Source organism: Pseudonaja textilis, chromosome Z, assembly GCF_049901715.1.
Source record: "Pseudonaja textilis isolate UNSWEBS1 chromosome Z, rPseTex1.2, whole genome shotgun sequence".
NCBI classification, from domain to species: domain Eukaryota; kingdom Metazoa; phylum Chordata; class Lepidosauria; order Squamata; family Elapidae; genus Pseudonaja; species Pseudonaja textilis.
This window is the reverse complement of record NC_142008.1, coordinates 71,945,223-71,967,746: the sequence shown is the minus strand read 5'-3', so window position 1 is coordinate 71,967,746 and position 22,524 is coordinate 71,945,223. Positions and strand designations below refer to the sequence as shown.

The following is a 22,524-nucleotide window of genomic DNA, read 5'->3' as shown; positions in this document are numbered from 1 at the left end:
TACAGTAAATTTTTAAATACTAAATTCTACAAAAAGAGTAACTGTAAAAACACTGATTTTGTAATATAAATAAGTTTAAACAAGGCAAAACTTTGCTGGGAATTCCTTCCTGAGGCTGTGTCATGGTTGAAGTTAATGACAGTAGTCCATGGACTACAGTAGAATTTTTCTGAATTTTTTTTTCTGTATTTGGTGAAGCAGGAATACTTTCTAAAAACAAGACTTTATCTGAATTAGGAAAAAAAACCCTCACTGATTTCAATAGAATTTAGAGCTAAACTGTTGTGCTTAGGACAATAATTTGTGTGTAAAAATGTGCAATTTAATATGTTTCTTAGAAACATTGACTTTAATATTTTTACAAATAAATAGTTTCACTTTAAAGTTATGCCATTTGGTGTGTGTGTGTGTGTGTGTGTGTGTGTGATGAAATCTCCAGAAAAAACTTTAATCCCCATGTGTGATAAAGCCTTGGCACTTGAATTCAGTAAACTGTCCAGTTTGCTAACACTGAGACCTTGCAGAAATTGTAACTGTGTGGCTCAACATTTGCTGAATCCATTTTGTGGCTCAAAATGTCATTTCAAAAGTGATCAAGAAACTTTTTTCTCAGTAATATGAAATCATGGTGAAAATGAATATAGCTTGTGTATGAATTTTATATAGCAAATCAAATTTCAGCAACGGAAACCCATTTTCAATTTTGTTAAAATCAAGCAGAAATTCTTATGTTTTGAAATTTGAAAAGGCTTTGATCAAAGTAATATATTGAGTGATATCCTGACAACTTATGTATTTTTTCCTGGTGTGTCACTAATTTCCATGTAATTTCAATTCCAAGTCAGGTAGAATTGAGTACTCATTTTCTGAATATAGGACAGAGCAGGAAAAATCAGATTGGACAAAAATTAGTGTTTTCTAAAATTACTGTTACTTTCTACTAAAAAGCACTGTCTCAAGACAACACTCTTCTTTTATTTCTCATATTTTAAAACTGCAAATAGTTTTTTCTCCTCAAGCCTATTTCTAAGGCATTAAGTTCAATACTTTATCTTCTTAGGTATCATTGTGGGATCAATTGCTGACAATTTAATATGAAACCATACAGCTCCAAAATAATTAATAAATAATACTCCAATGGTATAAGAAAAGAAATGAAAAACTGTTTTGCTCAGATGGCATGAAGAATAAATAATATCAGATATTTTCCATATTCCTTTTGCCTAACAGCACTAGTCAGATTGAGGCCAAATGACCAATTTTTATTCCACTTCCTAAAATATGTCTGACATCTAAAACAAAATCTTTAATGGATATTTATGACTCTGTATTTCTTCAAATGCCTTCCAGCACGTACAAATATTTTATCAAACTAAAGAAAATAGTTTTAATTTTTAATAAAATGTAGTTCTGAAAGATATTAATGTTTTAACTATACAGTGTTGTAAAGCATGGAAATTACTTTTTAGTAAGCAAATGTATAATATTTCGCCCAGGATAGTTAAATGTGTCTTGGCTAGTTTGTGATTGCTATTTTTTTCCAGATGCCATCCTATTTTTAATATCATAAATATGTGCACAGTGACATTGCATTTAATCTTGCATGCTAAAAATCATGCTTTAGATATAGTAATTTCAGAAGGATTTCATCCACAGAAAAGTGCAAATAATGTAAATTGCATTTAATCCAATTTGGGGGGAATGGAATTCCATTGAAGGACTTACTGCATGACATATAGCAGGAGCAGCAAACTCAAGGCCCTTGGGCCAGATCTGGTCCGCAGGGTGCTTAGATTTGCCCAGTGAAGGATCAGCCTGTGGTGTCTCTGCCAGTGAAAACGGAGATCAGGAGGGCCACGTGCAAGCTCTGTTTTCACTGGCAGAGGCATGAGGCCGTCCCAGCCAAAAATGGTGCTTGTGAGGGCCATGTGCCTCCCTCCTGAGCTCTGTTTTTTGTAGGCAGAGAGTTTCAGGAGGCTGTCCCATCTTAAAATGGAGCTCGGGAGCTGATTTTCGCTGGCAGAGTGGTCAGGCTAGCACTGATGCCCCTGACACAAGTGATGTCAAACTGGCCATGCCCACTCTAACCACACCGATCCCCAGAGGTCAAACACAATCCTGATGCAGCCCTCAATGAAATCAAGTTGATACCCTTGCCTTAAAGTCATAGTGGATTACCTGCTTGTTCAAAGAATTGCAAATATGTTCCTTAAACAGAGATAGTGCCAATATATTTCACAATATGCTTGGGAATTTTTAGTATAATTTTTATGCAACAGTTACAACACGTGATGTATGATTAAAAAAAACTTAATAAATACAAGTGGTATCAACATTTGTTTCCAATTGATAAATTTAACAGATTATAATACTAAGTTCCTAGATTGATTTATTTAGTCTAAAGAAATCTTTTAAGCTAAAATTAACTTTGGGGAATCAGTGGAACTTGCTCATTTAAAGCATTTCTTTAACAAATTACATTGCATGATCTCATTCTTAATAATATAAAGCACAATACTGAATACTAAACAGATTTTTAAAAGACATATTTCTTTTGGAGCGGAAAGTTCCTTATTTAAAAAAAAGTTTAGTTGAAGTTCTTTTTAACCTTATTAAATTAAAGGTTTATCAGCCTTACTAAACAGGTTAAAGTTATTTAGCCTTATTTGCGTTGTGTGAAGGCTTTTAGACAAATCACCTCTGGTTCATGCTTCGTATTTCTGTTTGAAACTATTATCAGGTGTCATGTGGCATTGCAAATGACTTTTTTGTGTTACATTTTTTCCTTTTTTAAAAGATGTACAGAACATATTTCAAATTCAGATTTGCTGAAGACAAAATCACAACCTAATTAAGGCATGATTCTGTCACAGTATGTTAATGTGTCCCTGGTTTTAAAAACAACCTCCTGTGGAACATGCGGTTAAAACCATAGCTGGATTATGCTAATCCACTTTAAAACTTTTCCCTTATTTGGATCAGGGACCAACATATTTTTTTAGCTGCAAGTTTGGTATACTAAATAAAATATTTTTCCTCACTGGTAATTATGGAGGGAATATATAGAGGTAACTATATTCATTGGTATTGTCATGCCCCTATCGTAATCTGATTCCAAGGGGGAGGCCGAGCAGCTGACAGGAAGTGGGAGTGTGGCTCTGTTGGCTGTGGAAGAAACTGGGGAAGGGCACAGTCCGGTTGGGCAGAGCAAAGAAGTAGAGCAAGGCAGAGGGAATTCAGAGGAAGAGCTAACCCCATCCCCTCTTCATCTTAGGGCACACAGGGAAGAACGGAGAAGGGAGCAATGTGAGTTGCATGACTTATGGGGAAGGAAAGGGTCCTGATTCCCTTCGTTAGCTGCAGCTGTTTAAAAAGGAAAGCTGCGCACAGCAACTTGTTGGAAGCAAATTGTGAGTTACCTGTTATTGTCAAGGCTTATCTGGGTTCCTGGAATCTTTCCAACTGTGTGTGTTTTGTTGGCCTTTCAAGTCTGCAATTCCTTATCCTGCCCTGTCAAGTTAATTGCTGCAGTGTGGTTTGTGTGGATTTATATTTACAGTTTGTACGTACTTTGTTTTTGGACTGAATTTCCTCCATTTAAAGACAGTTCTTGGGATAGTTTTTCTCCAGCTGAAGGTAACCTGAACAATGGGGGCAAAGTTGGAAGTATTAAAGGAACTCTTCGTACTTATGTGACTGTGTTGCCTTTGTGCCATGCCCTGGGTCATCACAGGTATTCCTTTGGTCTCTTCCTTAGTTCATTAACTTCAGGAAAGAGAAAATTTTGTTCACAAGGTCTATCTCTTTTTATTATCCTTCCCTTCCATAAGTTCTTTTTCCAGAATTAGATACTTTCCATTCATATAGTATTTTATTGTTTTTAAATTATGATTATTATTATGTTTAAATTTGTTACAGCTGCCCACTTCTATAAATACTGATGACTTTCTTCCTGTGATAATTTAATTACATACACAATAATTTGTGACTTACTGAATCTTAAAGATACGCACTATAGAAATATGAACTATTTTTACTAAAAACAAAACTGTACATACTTAGAAATAAAGCTCACTGAGTTCAATAAATTTAATCACCATTATATGCTTCAACTTTATTCTCATTTTATGTTTAGAAAATTTGTGTAGCAGCAGTGAATTAAAAAGATAAGTATTATTTAATTTTTTTTTCTATTGACTTTGGAAATAGAAAATGAATCTTTTAACCGTATGTTGTTTCACCTGGGTACAGAGGAATTTAGACTCTTCATTACACCCACACAACTACTATATTAAGCTTTATTATGGAGGTCAGTTGTTTAGGTAACAGACCTAAACATCATTCTCTTATTCATACTAGTTCCACTCCGTCACCCTCTGCAGCTTCTTAAATAATATAATTAGGCTAAATAATTTTAATAGAACTACTGTATTTTTTGGAGTATAAGATGCACTCCCCGCCCCAAAGTGGGTGGAAATGTCTGTATGTCTTATACAGCGAATGTTGCCGAAGCTCCACCCACCTGCTGTTCGGCCTCCTAGCAATTTGCCTCCTTGCAGCAAACAGTGATCAGCCTGGTCAGCTTCAGTACAGCCTGATTATCACAAGCAGCTGAATGTTGCTAGTTGGATCGGCCACCCGATGATCAGCTGTTTCAGCTGGTTGAAGGGATTTCCATTGCTATTGCCACCTCCCTGCATCCCATTTTTGGCCTCCGCACCCCATTTTTGCCTCCATATGCCCCGTTTTGGGCCTCCGTGTGTCTCATTTTTTTGCCGTTCTGATCTCCGCCACTCAGAATGGACTGAAAATGGTGCACACGGAAGCCAAAAACGGGGCATGTGGAGGCTGAAAACAGAATGCGGAGCCTGAAAATGGGGTGTGGTGGCGAAAATAGGCAATGACGGTCTCTGCAGCCTGAAACAACTGATCATTGGGAGGCAGCTCCAACTGACAATCAGCTGCTTGTGCTAATCAGGCTGTGCTGAAGCTAACCAGGCTGTTTGCTGTTTGCTGCAAGGTGGCAAATTGCTGGAAGGCAGAGGCAGATATTTTTTTTCTTGTTTTCCTCCCCAAAAGCTAGGTGCATCTAATACGTCAGAGCATCTTATACTCTGAAAAATACTGTAATTTTGTGACATTTGATGTCAAAGAGAAATGGAACAAAGCCACTCATTATAGTTTCAATAATGGCTCCCAATACATAGTGCAGGATTGTCTATATTACTTTTCTGTTAGGAAGTGGAACATCAAAAACCAAGTATTGATAAGCCGAATGAGAGGAGAAAAAGAAAATAATTAGTCTTGTTATTTTTTGTTATGTACAATAATTAAAGTGGTGCTGCCTCTTATATTACATAAGACATCCTTCTTGAGTCCCCCAAATATGTTTATTTCAATAAGCATTAGCTCTTAATTATACCTCAATAGATATATGTTTTAATTTAATTTAATTTAGCAGTTATTAATAATCATTACATATTCTGATTGCACTGCAGTTTAGTTTTGTTGCTTTGAATAACTTATCTGCACCACATTATCTGGCCCAATTCCAACTGATCTACTCATATGAATTATGAGTTCACATTAAAAAATTCAATTTTGCTCATAAGTGTTTTTCACCTTTGTATGATATGTACAAAAATCAAGGATAAATAAATGAGATTGTTGACCAACTTCAAAGGTGATGACATAATACAATTAAGATGGAAAGTATGAACATATAGCTTGGAATGCTTGATGAATGTTCTTTTTAAATTAACATAGATAGAAGTAAACATTAACATTTGGTCAAATGTAGAATAACTTGCATTCATATTTTCATTATTACTAATGGAGGTATGTGTAGATATATGGAGAACTTGTTTTCATATTGCATACAGGGTAATTGTCCATTGGGAATTAAAGATGAAAAGCATGAAAGTTAGTTCTTAAAGGAAAGCTGTTCTTCATGCACAGCTTTTATTCTGTCTTTTCCATCAGAAACAAAATACTGAAAATCAAATTCATATGGCAGCAGGAGGAAATGATGTCATTGACAAGGAAACAATTGAACCCCCTTTATCATTCAAGTCCAAAGGTACTAGTTTCTTCAACGGCTGTCAATAACTTTTCACACAACATTGAATATGATGGGTAGGGTGGAAGATCCAGGCGATTGAAACAAGTATGGGCCCTGCAAAATTAAAATAATATGTAAAGCTTTAAAAACGGCATCTTTGTCAGAAATAGTCCAATGTATGTCACCTGCCTTATTGGTCTTTTTAAACCTGTAAATGCAAGTGAAACCACGTATTTGGGAAGAATGGTGTTAGTTATTACTGTTTAAATTAACAGTGGGTTTTAAAAGACTAATTCTTTAATCAGGTCAAAAGACAGATTGAAATCAGCCAGGCAGATTTGTTATCTGAAACAGGGGCTCTAAAGTCAAGAGCCTAGATAAAACTTTAGCCAAACCATGGGACCATTAGTTACATACTTGCTTCGCAAGGGACTACTAATGATTCAAGATTTGTTTTAGAATTAAAAAATAATGGAAAGTGATCACTATTATCTTGAATTTCAATACAGAAGTAAGCTATAAAATGAATAAAGCTCCAGGTAATCATGATATAGTCAACTATACTGGGCCACTAGGCACCAGAACATAAACTCCCCTTTGTAAATCACCCTTGTCATTAAGTCTATCTAGATGTAAACCAGGGGTGTCAAACTTGATTCATTGAGGGCCGCATCAGGGTTGTGTTGACCTCAGAGGGGCCAAGAGGTGTATGGGGTATGGCCAGGGGTGTGGCCATGGTGGGTGTGGCTGGGTGTATGGGCAAGGTGAACATGCCAGGGGACTCGTGTAGGGGACACCTGTGGTGGCCAAGTGCTAAGGCAGGACTTCCCTAATACTTTCCCTCATTCATTACAATCTTCCTTCCTTCCTTCCTTCCTTCCTTCCTTCCTTCCTTCCTTCCTTCCTTCCTTCCTTCCTTCCTTCCTTCCTTCCTTCCTTCCTTCCTTCCCTCCCTCCCTCCCTCCCTCCCTCACCATTCTTCTTCTTTCTTCCATCCACTCTTTCCTTCTTTTTCTTTGTCTTTCCTCTTTCTCCTTTCCTGTCCCTTCATTGCATACTCAAATGCAAAAGGGGAAACATTTCTCCTTTTGTTTTTTTTTTTGTTTGTTTTGATAGCCCACTGCCAACAAAAATGGAGCTTGGGGGGGGCGCATGCACCCCCCAGCTCAGTTTTTGCTGGCAGAGGGCTGCAGGAAGCTACATGTGGCTCCCCAAGCTCCATTTCAGCAGCAGCAGCACCATGGGCTGGTCCTTTGCTGTTCCAGGTTGGCCCCCCAGGCCAGATCGAAGCACCCCATGGGCTGGATCTGGCCTGCAGGCTTTGAGTTTGCACTCCTAATCTAAACTGTTCAAATGTTGAACCAAATGAAATTCTGCAATGTTATATTTAGACTGGCTAGTTGGTAAACAACCACATCAGTTTTAAGGAGCATTGGTTTTTTAAAATAACTTTGCAAAAGAGTGTCAAACTCTATTTTAATGCAAATACTTGCATTAAAATCATCAGCAATAATAATTATAGTGTCTGGGTATTGATATATGTAATCCTATTGAGCATTGATAATTTCTCACACCTTGGGTTTCTAGAAATGCAAGTATAGGCGAAGACATGATTATAAAACATGAAGTTTTAAGTTTGAATGACAAGAACTACAAGTACCTTTTATAAACAATTTCAATACTTTAATTTGTCTTTTATAGGATCAGAATTACTTTTAGGCAAATTGAGATGGTATGACTTTAGAAAATAAAAGAGCACCAATTAATTTGTTTTAATTTGTTTGCTATTAATTTATTAATTTGTTTAATATTTTTAAACTAGCATTATGATAGTATTTGAATTCCCTGCTGCAGGGACCTACCTTCTATGTTGTTTTTGCAGTTATTCTGAATTGCATGTCATGGTATTCTACTTTTGATTCTATGTGGCCTTAACAGTCCATGCAAATTACAAAAGAAAGAATGGCAAAACAAGAAACCATCTAGGAAAGGAAAACTTGCTTTAGTTGACTAAGATTTCTCAACATTTAATTATTTGTTATCCTCTATGAACCCCAAATGAATTTCTATCCTGAATCATTTCTAATTGATGGCCTTTATCATGTTTAGCCTGTCTTTTCTATAATTAGGATAATAATTAGGATGTCTTTTTCAACCAGTCTTTAATATGATAAATTGGAATATTCAGAGGTAGAATATTCAAATAGTCTTGTCATTAATAAAAATATCAATGAAAACAAATTTATACCAAACTATGAATGATGGAATATTATTTTATGATGAAACATACCTTGGAAGTGATGTTATTTTACCCCATTTCTCTATACAGAAACGTCGTAATCCATTGCTCCCTCGAAGGGCTGCAAAGCCTTCATAAGGGACACTAGATGTACCAGTAACAAATTGCAGCAACCGTAGTCTTTGCTCATTGTTGAACCTTTCTACTGCAGCCCAGAACCATCGTATTACTATATGGCCATCATGGTAACCTGAAAAAAAAATGGGTAAAAGACAAATGCATTAGAATCAGGGCAAAAAGACACTATTGGATGTGAAGATGAACTAAACATTATATTTTGCATTATCTAGTCATATCTACCCAAGATATGTGTGTTTTTTTCCACATTAGTTTTATGTAATTGCTGGTATATCTAAATTAAGCATATCCAATATGTATAAAAATGGTATAGTTATTAGACAATCTATAAAGTAAGTAATTTGACACATAAAATTACAATACTTTAAAGATATGGGGCAAAATTCCCAGCATTAACAGGACTTAATGAAATGAAAAAATGGTGAGGAAGAATAATTGCAATGTTTACCACCCCGATATTCTGTGTTATTGCGCCAATCATTAAGGTCGATTTCAGCTGTGCCAGCGATCACCAATTCTAGTTCTCTAGCATCAAAAACTGAAACAAGTCTTGAGTCTACGACCTGAAAAATAAAGCACACATGCTAGCAATAAATACAGAAATGTTAAGATTCAAGCTAGGTATATTTGCAAATTCGTGAAAGCTGGTTTCCAATTATTAGAGATTTTAATTATTCCCCCCAAGTATTCTATTAATATGTGTTAATTGTTTGCTTACATAGTTTTGATCTTATTAAGATTTTACTGATCTACTCACCATTCTCTGCCATTAGCAATAAATGGTAATATTGATCAATTACTACTCAATAAAATGTATTGTTTTTTTATACAAAAATGTTAATTATTTTAAATATTACATCAGTAGAAGAAAATGATTTTAAATATTATATAAATAGAAAAGAATAGTGGAAGAGAGCCAATTTGATATGGTAGTGAAGGTGCCAGGCTAAACCAGGAAAATGTGAGTTCTAATCCTGTGCTTGGACCATCCGATCTCTCAGCCCTGGGAAGGAGGCAATGGCAAAACAGTTTCAAAAATTTTTCCAACAAAACTGCAGACTTGTCATATTGATATCACTGAAGTGTTTGAGCCAAAATTACCCTGTTTGTTGTTGGGTTTTTTTTTTAAAATCACGAGCAGGGGGAGTGTATGACATTGTCATTGTCATATATAGCAATATTTAAGAGATGAAAATCTTCATTAAACTTTAAAAAAAACAGGAGGAAAAATAGAAAAAACTGCACAACCAAGATTTATGGCTTCGATTTAAGCTGCCAATTTTCCATTGCTTACAAAATGGGACTCAGAAACTGTGCAAAAACTTCCAAACTGGTCATCAATAATCTCTTTTAAGGCAGGGGTCCCCAGAACCTGGGCTTCAGCCCACTATTGGGCTGCAACCTGTTTGAAACTGGATCACAGGAGAGATGGGCAAGCACATATGCATGAAACTCCACTCATATCAACATAGGATGCTTGTGTTCACATGGAGCTTTGTGAAAAAGCACAAGTGCTTTCTTTCGTGCGAGTGAAGCTTCACACACGCATGTGCACCTGCCACTCACACATCTTACCTTGCTGGGCAACTAAGCTGGAAAGACTGGGGACTGCTGATTTAAGGGACTTGGGCCCAGGCACAAGGGAAAATATTATAGCAATGGGCAGTATCAGAATTTCTGTGAAAGTTTGTAGAGGGAAACCTAATGTTATATAGGCACAATCCTTTATATTTATTTTCATTTTAAAAATGGAATTTGCACTTCTATTTTTCATAGGTTTGCTCCAAAAATTGGCAAACTACTGAAAAATAGAAGTGAAAATTCAATTTCTTAAATGAAAACAAATGTTAAGGCATATAAGCATGGTATGTCTAAGTCAGGGGTGTAAAACTCAAGGACTGAGGGCCAAATCTGGCCCCCAGGGTGCTTAGATCTGGCCTGCAAGGCCGCCTTGGAAACAGTAAAGGACTGCCCCACGATGCCTCTGCCAGTGAAAATGGAGCTTGGGAGGGTCGCATATAGCTCCCCCACGCTCCATTTTCACTGGCACAGGGTTGCAGGAGGCCATCACAGCTGAAAATGGAGCTTGGGAGCCTGTTTTCCCTGGCAGAGTGCTCAGGCCACCACTGGCACCCCCGACACAAGTGACATCAAGCTGGCCAAACCCACCCTGGCCATGCCCATCCCAGCCCCCCGAAGTCAAATAAACCCTGATGTGGACCTCAATGAAATCAAGTTTGACACCCCTGGTCTAAATAATGATATGTCTTCCACTTATACTGATGCTTTCTATTAAGATTTGAAACCACTACTGGAGCAATTAATTCTTTGTCCTTTTTTGTACTGCATTTGCTATAATTGAAATACTCTTATGTTTATGACTCTTCAACTCTTATTTGATTTAATATGATACATACTTCGTAGAAGCCACGAACTAGTGCCTCGGTTTGTTGAACAACCCCTCTTTCTACTCGCCATTTAACCATTCTTTCAATATACTCCTTCTTGTTCTTTTCAGTTACTTGTATATTTGCACCTCCAGATTTCAACTCTCTTTCTGTTACCTACAAAACAAATCAAATAAGCAAAACATAAATACTGGGCAGGAATAGAGAAACTACCATGACAAGTACTTTTAACAATCAAATATTGCTCAAAAAAGATACTGTCTGAAGGTATGTATTGTTACACAGTTTTCAAATTGCATTATTTTATTTCGTTATCCAAATTTGAATTGAGCATTTATATTCTTCCTGACAATACTGAGGAATCAATTTACAATAGAGCCTTTTTCTATGACTTTTTTCTAACATAGTATTAGATAGTATTAGGTTTTTGTTCCTATTTCACCTCTTAAATATTTTTAACATAGCATAAATATTTTAATGTGGTATTTGTTTGAGACCTATCATGGATGTTTTATTGTTCCTTGTTGTGGATGTCTATGCTTTTGCTATAAACCACAATGAACCAATTTATTGAATGGGCATATGTTGGAGATATTGTGTAGTCAGTTCCAGGCCACTGAAGAGAAATTCTATTATAACAACCCACTTCTGGACATATGGCTAATGAGCTGAGTGCAATGCAGTGATGGCTCATAACTTATTTGCTTTCTAATCAGTATTATCTTTAAAACTGTATTAATTCTCTGGGCCAGCAATATTTAAAAAATGGATGTGTTGGTAATTAAAATGAGTAATAAATTCTCTAAATCCTCATTATTTCACCATTTACCCAAAAAGTAGTTTTCTGAATAAAGCAACCAGGACTAATTTTTCCAACTTTTATTTTCAAAAATTCTATCTAGATCAAATAGAGTTTTTATATGGTTTTTAAAATTTAATCTCAATATTTATCAATCTTAACATTCAAAAACTATGCATTTCTCAGTTATTTTAATTTAGCTTTACTTAAATTGTATTATTTGGAGCAGATTCCTAATTTTCTAATATCTAAGTGATAAGAAATATTAATCTATTTGAAATTTTAGTAGCTCAGATATATGATGATCTTTAATTGTAATAAATATTTGACTTTTACTGTACTTGCTGTTTCTTGCCCTCCTATTGTTTTAATAATTGATCTCCAGTTAAGCTTTGTTCCTAATTTGAAATGTTTATGACTCCTAATTTTTAATTTATAATAGACTCATATTAACTTACCTGTCCAAACACTTCCTCATTCACTGTGAAAGTGAGATCCAGAATATCAGTAATGATGTTGTCTTTCATCCATTGTAAACTTTGGTGGAATTCCTCATCCAGATATTCCATATCACTAAGGTCACATGGACTGATTGACAATAAACAATAAATTATGTTCAAGTTTCAAACAATAAAATATTAAATAGTAGCCTCATTTCAAACTTTAACTGTCATTAGCTACCTGCAACTATAGCTAAGCATAGCTAAACATTGTTCAGTGGCAGGGAAGTAAAATTTGGAATATGAAGAATCAGCATTCTTCATATTCCAAATTTTACTGCCACTGCATAAAGAATTCTACTGCACCATTTTGTATCAGCTTCCTTGGGATCATCTAGTTGGTTAAGAAATAAATTCCTTGTTAGATTTAGAATGATTAGATATATATTTTCTTAATATTATTAGAGTGAATTACTTCTTGGTTCATACTTGATATTGTTGTCTTCTGATCATGAAGTGTTATTGGATTTTTTTTATTCATACAAATCTTTGCTATACAGATTTTCTTACAAAGCAGTAATTCAAAATATTTCATTGTAACATATACAATAAAAGGGCAATAAAATATCTTTTGTCAAAATATATTTTAGATAAATAAATTAAGATATGTCCTATTGAATTCAAGGTTTCCCCCATTCTGATACCTAAACATTGCTATGTATATGAATGCATCATACATAAATATAATATTCAACCAACACAATCTGGTAATTGATATTCTAGTTTTAAAAAGGGAACCTTTCTTTCTTGAACAAAGTTATTTTACTATAGTGTAGACTGTATAACCATTTAAACTTTTAAAATAGTTTTATCTGTGATTCTTGAATAATACATTTTTAAAAGGCAAGAGTTGCACAAATAAGCCTTTTGAAAACAGGCTCACTGTGCTTTAAAGGTAGAAGATTATTGCAACTCCTCAATGAATTCTATCAGTCACACAATTGGCACAGATTAAATTTCATAAACATGCTGATACCAGTTATCTATTCACCTTCCCATCCATCCAAGGATATCTGGATGTTTCCTGCATAAGTAGGTATGAAATTGTGAACTAAATTTTTTTACACCTTTGGTTCTGGGTTGGTTTGAACTATCCCAAATAATCTGGTGTGCAATTTGGGGGTTCTAGACTCTTTGTCCCATTTGAACAACTGGGTTGGACAGCATTTTTATAGCTTTTACTTGCACACCAGTTGTGCCTGCTTTTTGACTGGGAGACCCTGCTTATAGACACACCTGCTACGGTCAGCTCATAATTAATGAAATGCACTTTATATGGTTCTGCCTTTGATAGCCACTTATAAAATGCAACTGGTCCAAAATATAATGACATGGGTAATTAGGAAACCATTTCACAAGCCCATTTCACAAGCTACCCTGGTTACTAGTGAGATTTTGAACGCAATCTAAGGAGCTGGTTTTTATCTATCTATAGAGCTTCTCATGCTAAACTATTTGTAGAACCATCTCTTTCTAATTATTTCCACTCCACTTGTAAGTTCTAAAAGGGTCAGCATACTCTAGACTACTTAAGCAATATCATCTGGTGAGATCCAGAAGAAACAACTTCTCTAGTGCCAACAGCACCACCATTTGGAATAGTGTCTTCTATAAGATTGGGTTGGTCTCAATTCTGCCTGCTTTTTAAAAGCAAGACTTCCCCAGGATACTAAGTCAGAGACTGGCATGAATGAATTTTTAATGAATTTTCTTGGCACTTGATGTCTTTATATTTACTTTGTCCTTTTTATATGAATTTAACTATAATTTATTGATGTGTGCTGACCTGAGACATGTACTGAACAGGTGCCTGTATAAATTGAATGAATAAATGAGTAAATAAATTAAAACTGTCTTTAAAATTCCACTCATCCTGCCTTGCCAAGTGATTAAGTAATGTCATACTGGTTTCTTCCATTGAATCTGTAAATACTCACAGCCTTAACAATGCTTTGTAGAATGGCCTTGTGAAGAAAGCATCAAGTAGGTACTGATGAATAAGAGCAAGACCAAGGATACGACCACTAAATCGGAACCTGAACCAAAAACATACATAATGAGGTATGTGTTATTTTTGAAATAGTTTATTCCTTTTTTCTGTTTGAAAATAATATATCTAACAGCAATCAAAGTATTTCACCAACATGTAAAGGCTGTCTTGATGATTTTCATAGGATTCATTTCATGTGATCCAAATTGATTTTCTAAGCAATTTCCTTCCTGACAATATGATAAAACTGCATTACAAATGCATCTTAAAAAGTTATATAAACCAAAAATAAGTTTATCTTTTACAACATCTTACTACATCTTTTACAAACAGATGTGCTTTGGGTCAGATCCTATGCTACATATTTATTTAGTCTTTCTCAACCTGATAATCTCCATATAGTAGTATGTGTATGCCATTGGGAATTCTGGGAGCTGCAATTCCAACAAATCTTAAAGACTCAAAGTTGAAGAAGTTGCTTTAATATTCTATATAAGTATATATTACTGAACATGTGATGACCTGCTCCTCAAAAAGCCAAAACAAAAAAGGAATCTTAAATTAAAAGGAACAGTACTTGCAAGGTTGTGAAATGATCCACAAAGAAGAAAACATTAACTGGATTGCCTGGTGAGAAGAGAGGAGAAGAAAAAGGAGAAGGAGAAGGGGAAGGGAAGAGAGCTGGAAGGGACCTTGGAGGTGTCCTAGCCCAACCCCCTGCTCAAGTAGGAGAACCTATCCTGTACCATTTTAGATATGTGACTGTCTAGTCTCTTCTTCACCTCCAGTGATGGAATGCCCACAATTTCTGCAGGCAAGCTGTTCCACTGGTTAATTGTCCTCACTGTTAGGAAGTTTCACCTTAATTCCAGGTTGCTTCTCTCTTTGTTTAGTTTCCAACAATTGTTTCTTGTCCTGCCCTCTGGTGCTTTGGAGAATACTCCCTCTCTTCTTTGTGGCAGACCCTCAAATACCGAAATACTGCTCTCATGTTACCCCTAATTATTATTTTCTTGTATGTTACATCTGTCAGTCCAGAAGCAGTCCAAATCACCCTTTCTGTTTTGAATGTAGATCATAGCATTAACATAGTTTGGACCATCATGGGGAAAGATTGTGGTCTCATGTAAACATATTAGAGAGGTCATTGGATACTGAATTAGGTATGCTTTTGCTCCAATCTTTGTGTTTGTATATTGTTCTTAAAAGTGTATTTTAAAAAATCAGCAGGAAAAACACATCGTCATATCATTTTCATTCTTCATCTATTATTTCCTCCCTTCTATTCAGTTGAAGGACGCAGATATACAAAGAATATGGTAGCAATTCTACTGTTGTGTGTTCTGCAAATTCAGAAGTTTGCACTTGAATGAACTTACTGTTTAAAAACTATATTAAAAATACTACTCTAAAAAGATTAATAAAAACATTTTTCTGAAAGAATTTAAATATGATATACTAAGCTTGGTCAAGATTCATTTTCAAATTCAACAAAATATCTGTAGAAGAACAAATAAGAGAAAAATAAACTGTAAATGAAAGGCAAATAGCTTGATTAAAGTCTTATTTTTCTTCCTAAATAAATATAATTGGAATTTTGGGAGGAAATGCAAAAGAACAAGAAATATTACTAAAGTAGTAAACAATTAAATAACTATGTAAAAATTGATATATAGGTCCAACCTCAAAGAATCCTACATAAAGACATTGATGAGAGTTAAAGGGAAAAAATGCACACATTAGCACAAGGACTAAGATGTATGATTGAATCTGCTTATTATATCTGAACAAAGGGATATCTAATTCAACTATCAGTTCCAACAGTGGGTATAGGCCCATGTAATATCCACAAAGTAGAACATGGGCACTATTGTATAGAATTCTTTTGCTCATTGAATTCCTTATGCAGATAAAATTAGATAAAATTCATAAAATAAAAAAGTATAATTTTAGACTTTAAGCAGATAAACTTTATCAAAATCAGGGAGTATCTAAAACATAACTTCAAGTGTAGCATAAAGTGAGATAAGTCAGTGGTCAGTGGATGCTGATAAAATCTACCATCTTGGAGGCAGCTAGTCTTTATTGAGATACATTAGTACAAACAAAAGAAATAGAATTTCAAATTGTAACAATTGGTTTTTATTACTTTAAAGGTGAAATCATGAAAATTTAGTTTCAATATAATTTTTTAAAATTGAATTTTCAAACATATAAATGGTGCATATCAATGCAAAAAACAAATTAATTCATGTGGCTATCTAGATAAGTAATATTTGATATAAACAGAACTCTTATACAATAGAAGTATTATTTAATTCCTCTTAATATCAGTTTATTTACTAATTTTGAGAAAAAATTCTCCAGTCCAGATAATGTAGCATGCAATAAAACCTCAATCCATATGTTAGCCAGCATGTTAAAATTGAAAAAAGAAGGAACAAAGAGAAATCCTAGTATATGAGGGCAGACATGACTTTATTGCCAAAACTTGTTGGGATGAAACCCATGACTGAAGCATGTGGCTAGTGGGATTTAAACTATTCAAAAGAAATGGGCCTAATAAAAGAAGAGGCAGAGTTACACTATACATAAAACATCATTGCATCTCTATAGAAATGTAATAACAAATGATGAAAACTTTGAATGCATTTGGTTTAATATAAAAGGAAAAAGGAATGACATTGTGAAAGGTGAATACTACAGACCACCCAACCAAACAGAGGAAATAGATAACATTTTTGCTAACCAGTTAGCTAGTGTGTGTGTAAGAAGTGCACCAAAATAGTAACAGGTGACTTTAATTACCTGGATATCAAGTAAGAGACAAACTGCACCTGGCAAAAGATCAAACAGGTACCTGATAAATCTAGAAGACAACTCTATCTCACAAAAGGTAGAGAAGGGAATTAAGAGGATCAGCCATACTGGACAATTCTCATAGATAAAAGGAGTTGAACGTACAGGAACTTTAGGGGACAGTGACTTAGTATTATTGGAATTCTACATAATCAAGCACAAGAAATAGAACAAAGATCAGGGATCTGATCTCAACACACTTAGATAATGTTTGTGAAAGATTCCATGGATGGAAATCCTCAAGGGGAAAATAATCAAGAAGTTGTGCAACTTTAAAAAGTAAGATTTTAAAAACCCAGTCCAATATCACTGAAGAAGAAAAATAAGATACCAGAAGAAACTGATCAACTGAAAGACAAAATGGACATGTATAAAAAATGGAGAAAGGGGCACATAACTAAAGCAGAATATTAGCAAATAGCTAAGATGAAGTCAGAAATGCTAAGGGCCTGAATGAATTAAGGATTGCAACAAATGTCAATAATAATATTAACAATAACAACAATTACACTAGGGAAGTATGCAGAGTGGTACTTCAAGGTTCTGTCTTAGGACCAGTACTCTTCAACATCTTCATAAATGGTTTAAACAAGGGCATATAAAGGTAACTCATTAAATTTGCAGACAACACCAAGCTGGTGGGAACAGCCAATACTCTAGAAGGCAGTCTGAAGATCCTGAAGGATCTCAGAAGACCAGAGCCCTAGGCCCTATCCAATAAAATGTAATTCAATGGAAAGAAAAGTTAAGGTTTTACTTTTAGATAAAAAAACCAAATGCGCAGATATAGAATGGATGGTATCTGACTCCAAAGAAATAAGAAGGATCAAGAGTCCTAATGGATAACCACTTAAATATGAGCCAGCAGTATGCTGCAAGTGCCAAAAAAAGCTAACACAGTCCTAGGCTGCATTAAAAGAGGGATACAATCAAGACAGTGGTGGGAATCAATTTTTTTTTTTTACTACTGGTTCTGTAGCTCTGGGTTGGTGGGCGTGGCTTGGTGGGCATGGCAGGGGAAGGATACTGCAAAACCTCTATTCCCACCCCACTTCAGGGGAAGGTTACTGCAAAATCCCATTCCTTCCCCACCCCATTAACTTGCTTTCCAGTTCCGTTCTCTTGTGCGGAACAACAAAAGAAGACCCAACTGATCAGCTGGGACTTGGGAGGCAGAGAATAGATGGGGAAGGGGCCAGTCAGAGGTGGTATTTGCTGGTTCTCTGAACTACTCAAAATTTCTGCTACTGGTTCTCCAGAACTGCTCAAAACCTGCTGAATGCCACCTCTGAATCAAGATCACTTGATGTATTAGTACCACTTTATAATGCCTTGGTAAGACCATACTTGGAATATTACTTTCAGTTTGGGTTGTCATGATATAAAAAAGATGTTGGGATTCTAAAAAGACTGCAAAGAAGAGCAGTGAAGATGATTAGGGACTGGAGACTAAAATATATGAAAAATGGTTACAGAAACTGGAACTACTCTAATGAAAAAACAACTAGGGGTGACATAATAGCATATCTATCATATCTAAGGGGCTGCCAAAAAAGAAAAAGGGATCTCCAAAGCACCTGAATGTAGGACAAGATGCAATAGATGGAAACCATTTGTCTGAAATGGTATGGAGTCTCTGGCTTGAGCCGGTATTGGGCTAGAAGACTTCCAAAGTCCCTTCCAACTCTGTTATTATGTATTCTGTGAATAGTAACTTACAGTTATAAAACCATGGATGAATCTGTCAAAATACCCTGGAATAATACAATACCAAAGGTGTTTGTCATTTCTTCTAATATTAATTTTTCATAACATTGCTTTCTATCTCATAAGTTATTTTATCTTAGTATTTTAAACAAATAAGAAAAAGAATGAGGTTTTGGAAGGTTACTGAGAGTAGTATATTATGAAAATATATTTCTTGTGAATATTTTTGCAAATGAATATATACTCAGCAATATCAAAATAATTTGCAATTTAAATGTAGAATTTTGCACCACAAAAAATGTCAATATTGATAATAAAAAGTGGCAAAATTTTCCATAATACTTTTGACACTTTTTCTTACCAACCAATAAATTAGCTGTATTCTGCTATTGTGCATTAAACAATGTTTATCATTGTGTTTTGTTCTTTTTAAAGAGACAATTAATGAAAAAGAGTATCAATCGATTCCTTAGTACAGAACTGCACATAACTGAAAATGAAGTATATTATCTTTATTTGCTCTGACACCAAGAGGTATTTGGCACTTCCTAAGGAACTTATTTTATTGCACTTAATTGAAAAGTTGTATACTAAAAAGCCACCTATTCCCATCACTAAGAAGGAATGAAAAGTTCTTTGTGGAAATGGTACTGCAACGTTATTATAACAACACAGTTGCAAGACACAATTACTAAATAAATTTTTCATGTATTGTTTTTTAGGGAACTGAATTTAGAGAAAAGAATTTAAATTTTATTAAGAACAACCATGTCTTTTTTTTCTGAAGGAATTGCTCTTTTCTGAAGCCACTTTTTCAGCATGTAAAATATTACTGTTATTATAAGTGTTGCTGTCAAATATTATCAACAATGCTGATAGCAAAATCATTCCCACTAAAAACAACTTTTAGGATTTCAAAATGCATAGACAGTTATGAGACCTTATAAAAAGAAACATCTAAGTGATGCAATGAAAAACAAAGACCGAGCTAGACTAAGCATATTTGGGTGTATACTAATGTAATCAGAGCAGCAAAACCTAAATATTTCTGTCTCCTTATTACATCTACAGACCGGTGTTCCTTCTCAAAGTGACTTCTACCTTAGTAGGAAGAGATGTTGCAATAGGATAATCTAAGGGGCTGCTATGAGAATTTTTTAAGGCTTCTGGGAAAAAAAGTCATTCAGATTTATTTGGAGTTCATAATAGCTGGTTTGGGGTCCAAAAGAGATGGCTCTGATTATCTGTGCTGACTTTGATCCTGTGAGTGCTAAGGAACTAGATGGGATCTTCTATAATCTATATCATCTGCCCAGAAAAAAGGTCCCCAATCTGGACCTTTTTTCTTCCTCATTAACGAAAGTCTCCAAGGACAGGGATTGGAGCAGTGGTTAACATGTCCTTCAGAGAGAAAATGTTACTCCTTTCTTCGAAAGAGACAATTCTCCATTGTCAAGAAACATTGTTCAACCCAAATATACTGGATGATCCTTGGTCTGTTCCAAATATCTTCTAAGTTTTGTAGGCAGTATTAATTCCAATAATTTGTTGGGGAATTGTACATCACTGAAAGTTAGATCCTTCAGTATACAATTTTCTAACACCCAGTAAAAAAGAAAATTTGAGAACATGAAATCACGTAAATAAATTTACTTTAGAATATAGAAAAATCAATCCAGTAAGAATATAGTTGTTGGTTCCAACAAGAATATTGTCTATTTGAATAAATCAATTACTGCTTATGGACAATGTTTGTAGATAGTTTTTAATTTAACAAATTGATTTACAAGCTGAACAAGCGCCTGATGATTTTAGATGATTTAGTGATTGCAGGACAGGGTTCTTTGAATGTAAGCATAACTTTGTAACCTCATTTCTTTTCAAGGTATTTTTAAGCATAAATGTTATACACACACACACACACACACACACGCACACACACACGTATGTATGTATGTATGTATGTATGTATGTATGTATATATATGTATGGCATTCAGCTTTGTTTGGGTATTTTCCCACGTCATGGTAGTCGTGCTTTTAAAGTTGTAGCAATGTTTCGGCAGAATCTCATCTGCCATCATCAGGCTTCTGTATAGTGTTCATCTGTGAGTCCGGCTTTTATAGTGGTTTCAGATTTAAATTTGGGGCAGCCTATTGCTGTGCCAGAATGTTTTTTTCTTCACCCTGATTGGTTGGGAGTCTTGGTCTGTGTTTATTGGTCTTGGAGTTTGCTGTGTTCTGCTTGATTGGTGTTTCTAATATCTCCTGTCTGTTTTTTGGCTCTTTTTGTCTCTTGATTGGCTGGCAACATTGTGTTACTTTATTGGAGGCCTTTAGTGTAGCTTGGCTCCGGGTAAATGGATGGCTATCATTAGTTAGGAAGCTAGGTTTCATCTGGTTGCCTGGTTGGGGTGTGTTTGAGCTGGAGGTATCAGGGGGGATCTGTCTGTGCCCAGGTGTTTGCCTGGCTTGTGGCGTGGAGATTTTTTTGTTTGTGAGTGCAGGCTTCCAAATGATTGACAGTCTGGTGGAGTCATCTCTTCTATTCATGCTTTCTGGACTTTTTTCAATCTCTATGGCTTCTCTGATGATTCTGTAGCTGGGGTCTGTCTATCTATCTATCTATCTATCTATCTATCTATCTATCTATCTATCTATCTATCTATCTATCTATCTATCTATCATCTATCTAATCTTCAAACCTGGAAGCAAATAAAAGTGAGAATTGAATGCCATGCCACTCACTATAATTTTGCAAACTAATCAATACTTTTGTTGGTTCATTCTAGAACCATGCACTTTTCAAGTGGAAAGAACAAGAGATAAACAATTGCATTATTGAAACAGAAGGAAAAACAATGTGCATTTCCAGCTCTTTTGATTTCAACATGTTGGCTTTAAAAAAATATTTATCCCACCCTTTCTTTTCATATTTAACAAAGTGGCAAATATACCAATATTCCTTTCTCTTCTTGTCTTCCTTTCAACATCAACCCTATCAGATGAGTTGGGCCAGGGGTGGGATTCAAATTTTTTAAAAACCAGTTCTGTGGGCATGGCTTAATTTGTGGGTGTGGCTTGGTGGTCACATGACTGGCTGGGTGTGGCTTGGTGGTAATGTGAATGGCTGGGCGTGGCTTGGTTAGGTGGTCATTTGACTGGGTGGGTGTGGCCAATTTAGCAGTCCGTTTTGCCAATTTAGCAATCCATTAAACAATACACAGCAGCCCCCTTTTCTATTCTACTTTTTAATACTGCATTAAGCTTTTCTTTTACTGGGTGGAGAAATTGGCAGTGCTTGGGGAAGGAAAGGTGTGCTTTTCACAGGTCTCATGACTATATTTAAAGGGCCAGCTAATGTCATTTGGTGTTGGGAGATTCATTATTGAGGCTGGATGTGTGATGTTCACTGGTGCAGTAACTGAAGTTGGTAAATTGACAGGTATGGTGAGTATTAACAGAGAACTCATTGGGCTAGAGATGTTAACCATGCTGGGCTTCTCATATTCATTGCAGCAGCCACAATGCGAAGAGCTCCTCCTTTGGTACTAAGTGAATTTTGTCTCATTTAACAATCTTTCTTACCACAGTTGTTAAGTAAGTCACTGCAGTTATTAAGTTAATAACACAGTTGTTAAGTGAATATGTCAGAAGGTTGCAAAAGTTGATCACATACTCCCGGGACTTCATAAATATGAACCAGTTGACAAGCATCTGAATTTTGATCATGAGGATGCTGCAATGACTGTAAGTTGAAAAGCAGTCATTTCAGTGCCATTGTAACTTCAAATAGTCACTAAATGAACTGTTTTAAATTGAGG

At 35.3% G+C, this 22,524-nt stretch overlaps 1 protein-coding gene and 1 long non-coding RNA gene across 9 annotated transcripts in view; one reads left to right on the top strand and one right to left on the bottom strand.

The window, feature by feature from the left end:
• Positions 1 to 362: 362 nt before the first annotated feature.
• The window catches only part of HECW1 (HECT, C2 and WW domain containing E3 ubiquitin protein ligase 1), a 329,622-nt gene continuing 307,460 nt past the window's right edge, over positions 363 to 22,524 (bottom strand). For 7 of the 8 annotated variants that reach the window (XM_087915428.1, XM_087915430.1, XM_087915425.1 and 4 more), the window contains 6 exons: positions 14,083 to 14,181; positions 12,104 to 12,233; positions 10,856 to 11,002; positions 8,887 to 9,001; positions 8,352 to 8,550; positions 363 to 6,175 (listed from right to left, as the gene is read on the bottom strand). In XM_087915428.1, coding sequence (XP_087771554.1) covers positions 6,064 to 6,175; positions 8,352 to 8,550; positions 8,887 to 9,001; positions 10,856 to 11,002; positions 12,104 to 12,233; positions 14,083 to 14,181 — 802 coding nt within the window. In that variant the 3' untranslated portion in view covers positions 363 to 6,063. The remainder of the gene's footprint in view (positions 6,176 to 8,351; positions 8,551 to 8,886; positions 9,002 to 10,855; positions 11,003 to 12,103; positions 12,234 to 14,082; positions 14,182 to 22,524) is intronic. The other variant, XM_087915429.1, reaches the window with a different exon arrangement.
• LOC148124084 (uncharacterized) lies at positions 5,959 to 19,422 on the top strand. The gene is made up of 4 exons (XR_015739929.1): positions 5,959 to 6,079; positions 10,957 to 11,113; positions 14,104 to 14,206; positions 19,137 to 19,422. It is a non-coding gene; the product is annotated as an uncharacterized LOC148124084 (long non-coding RNA).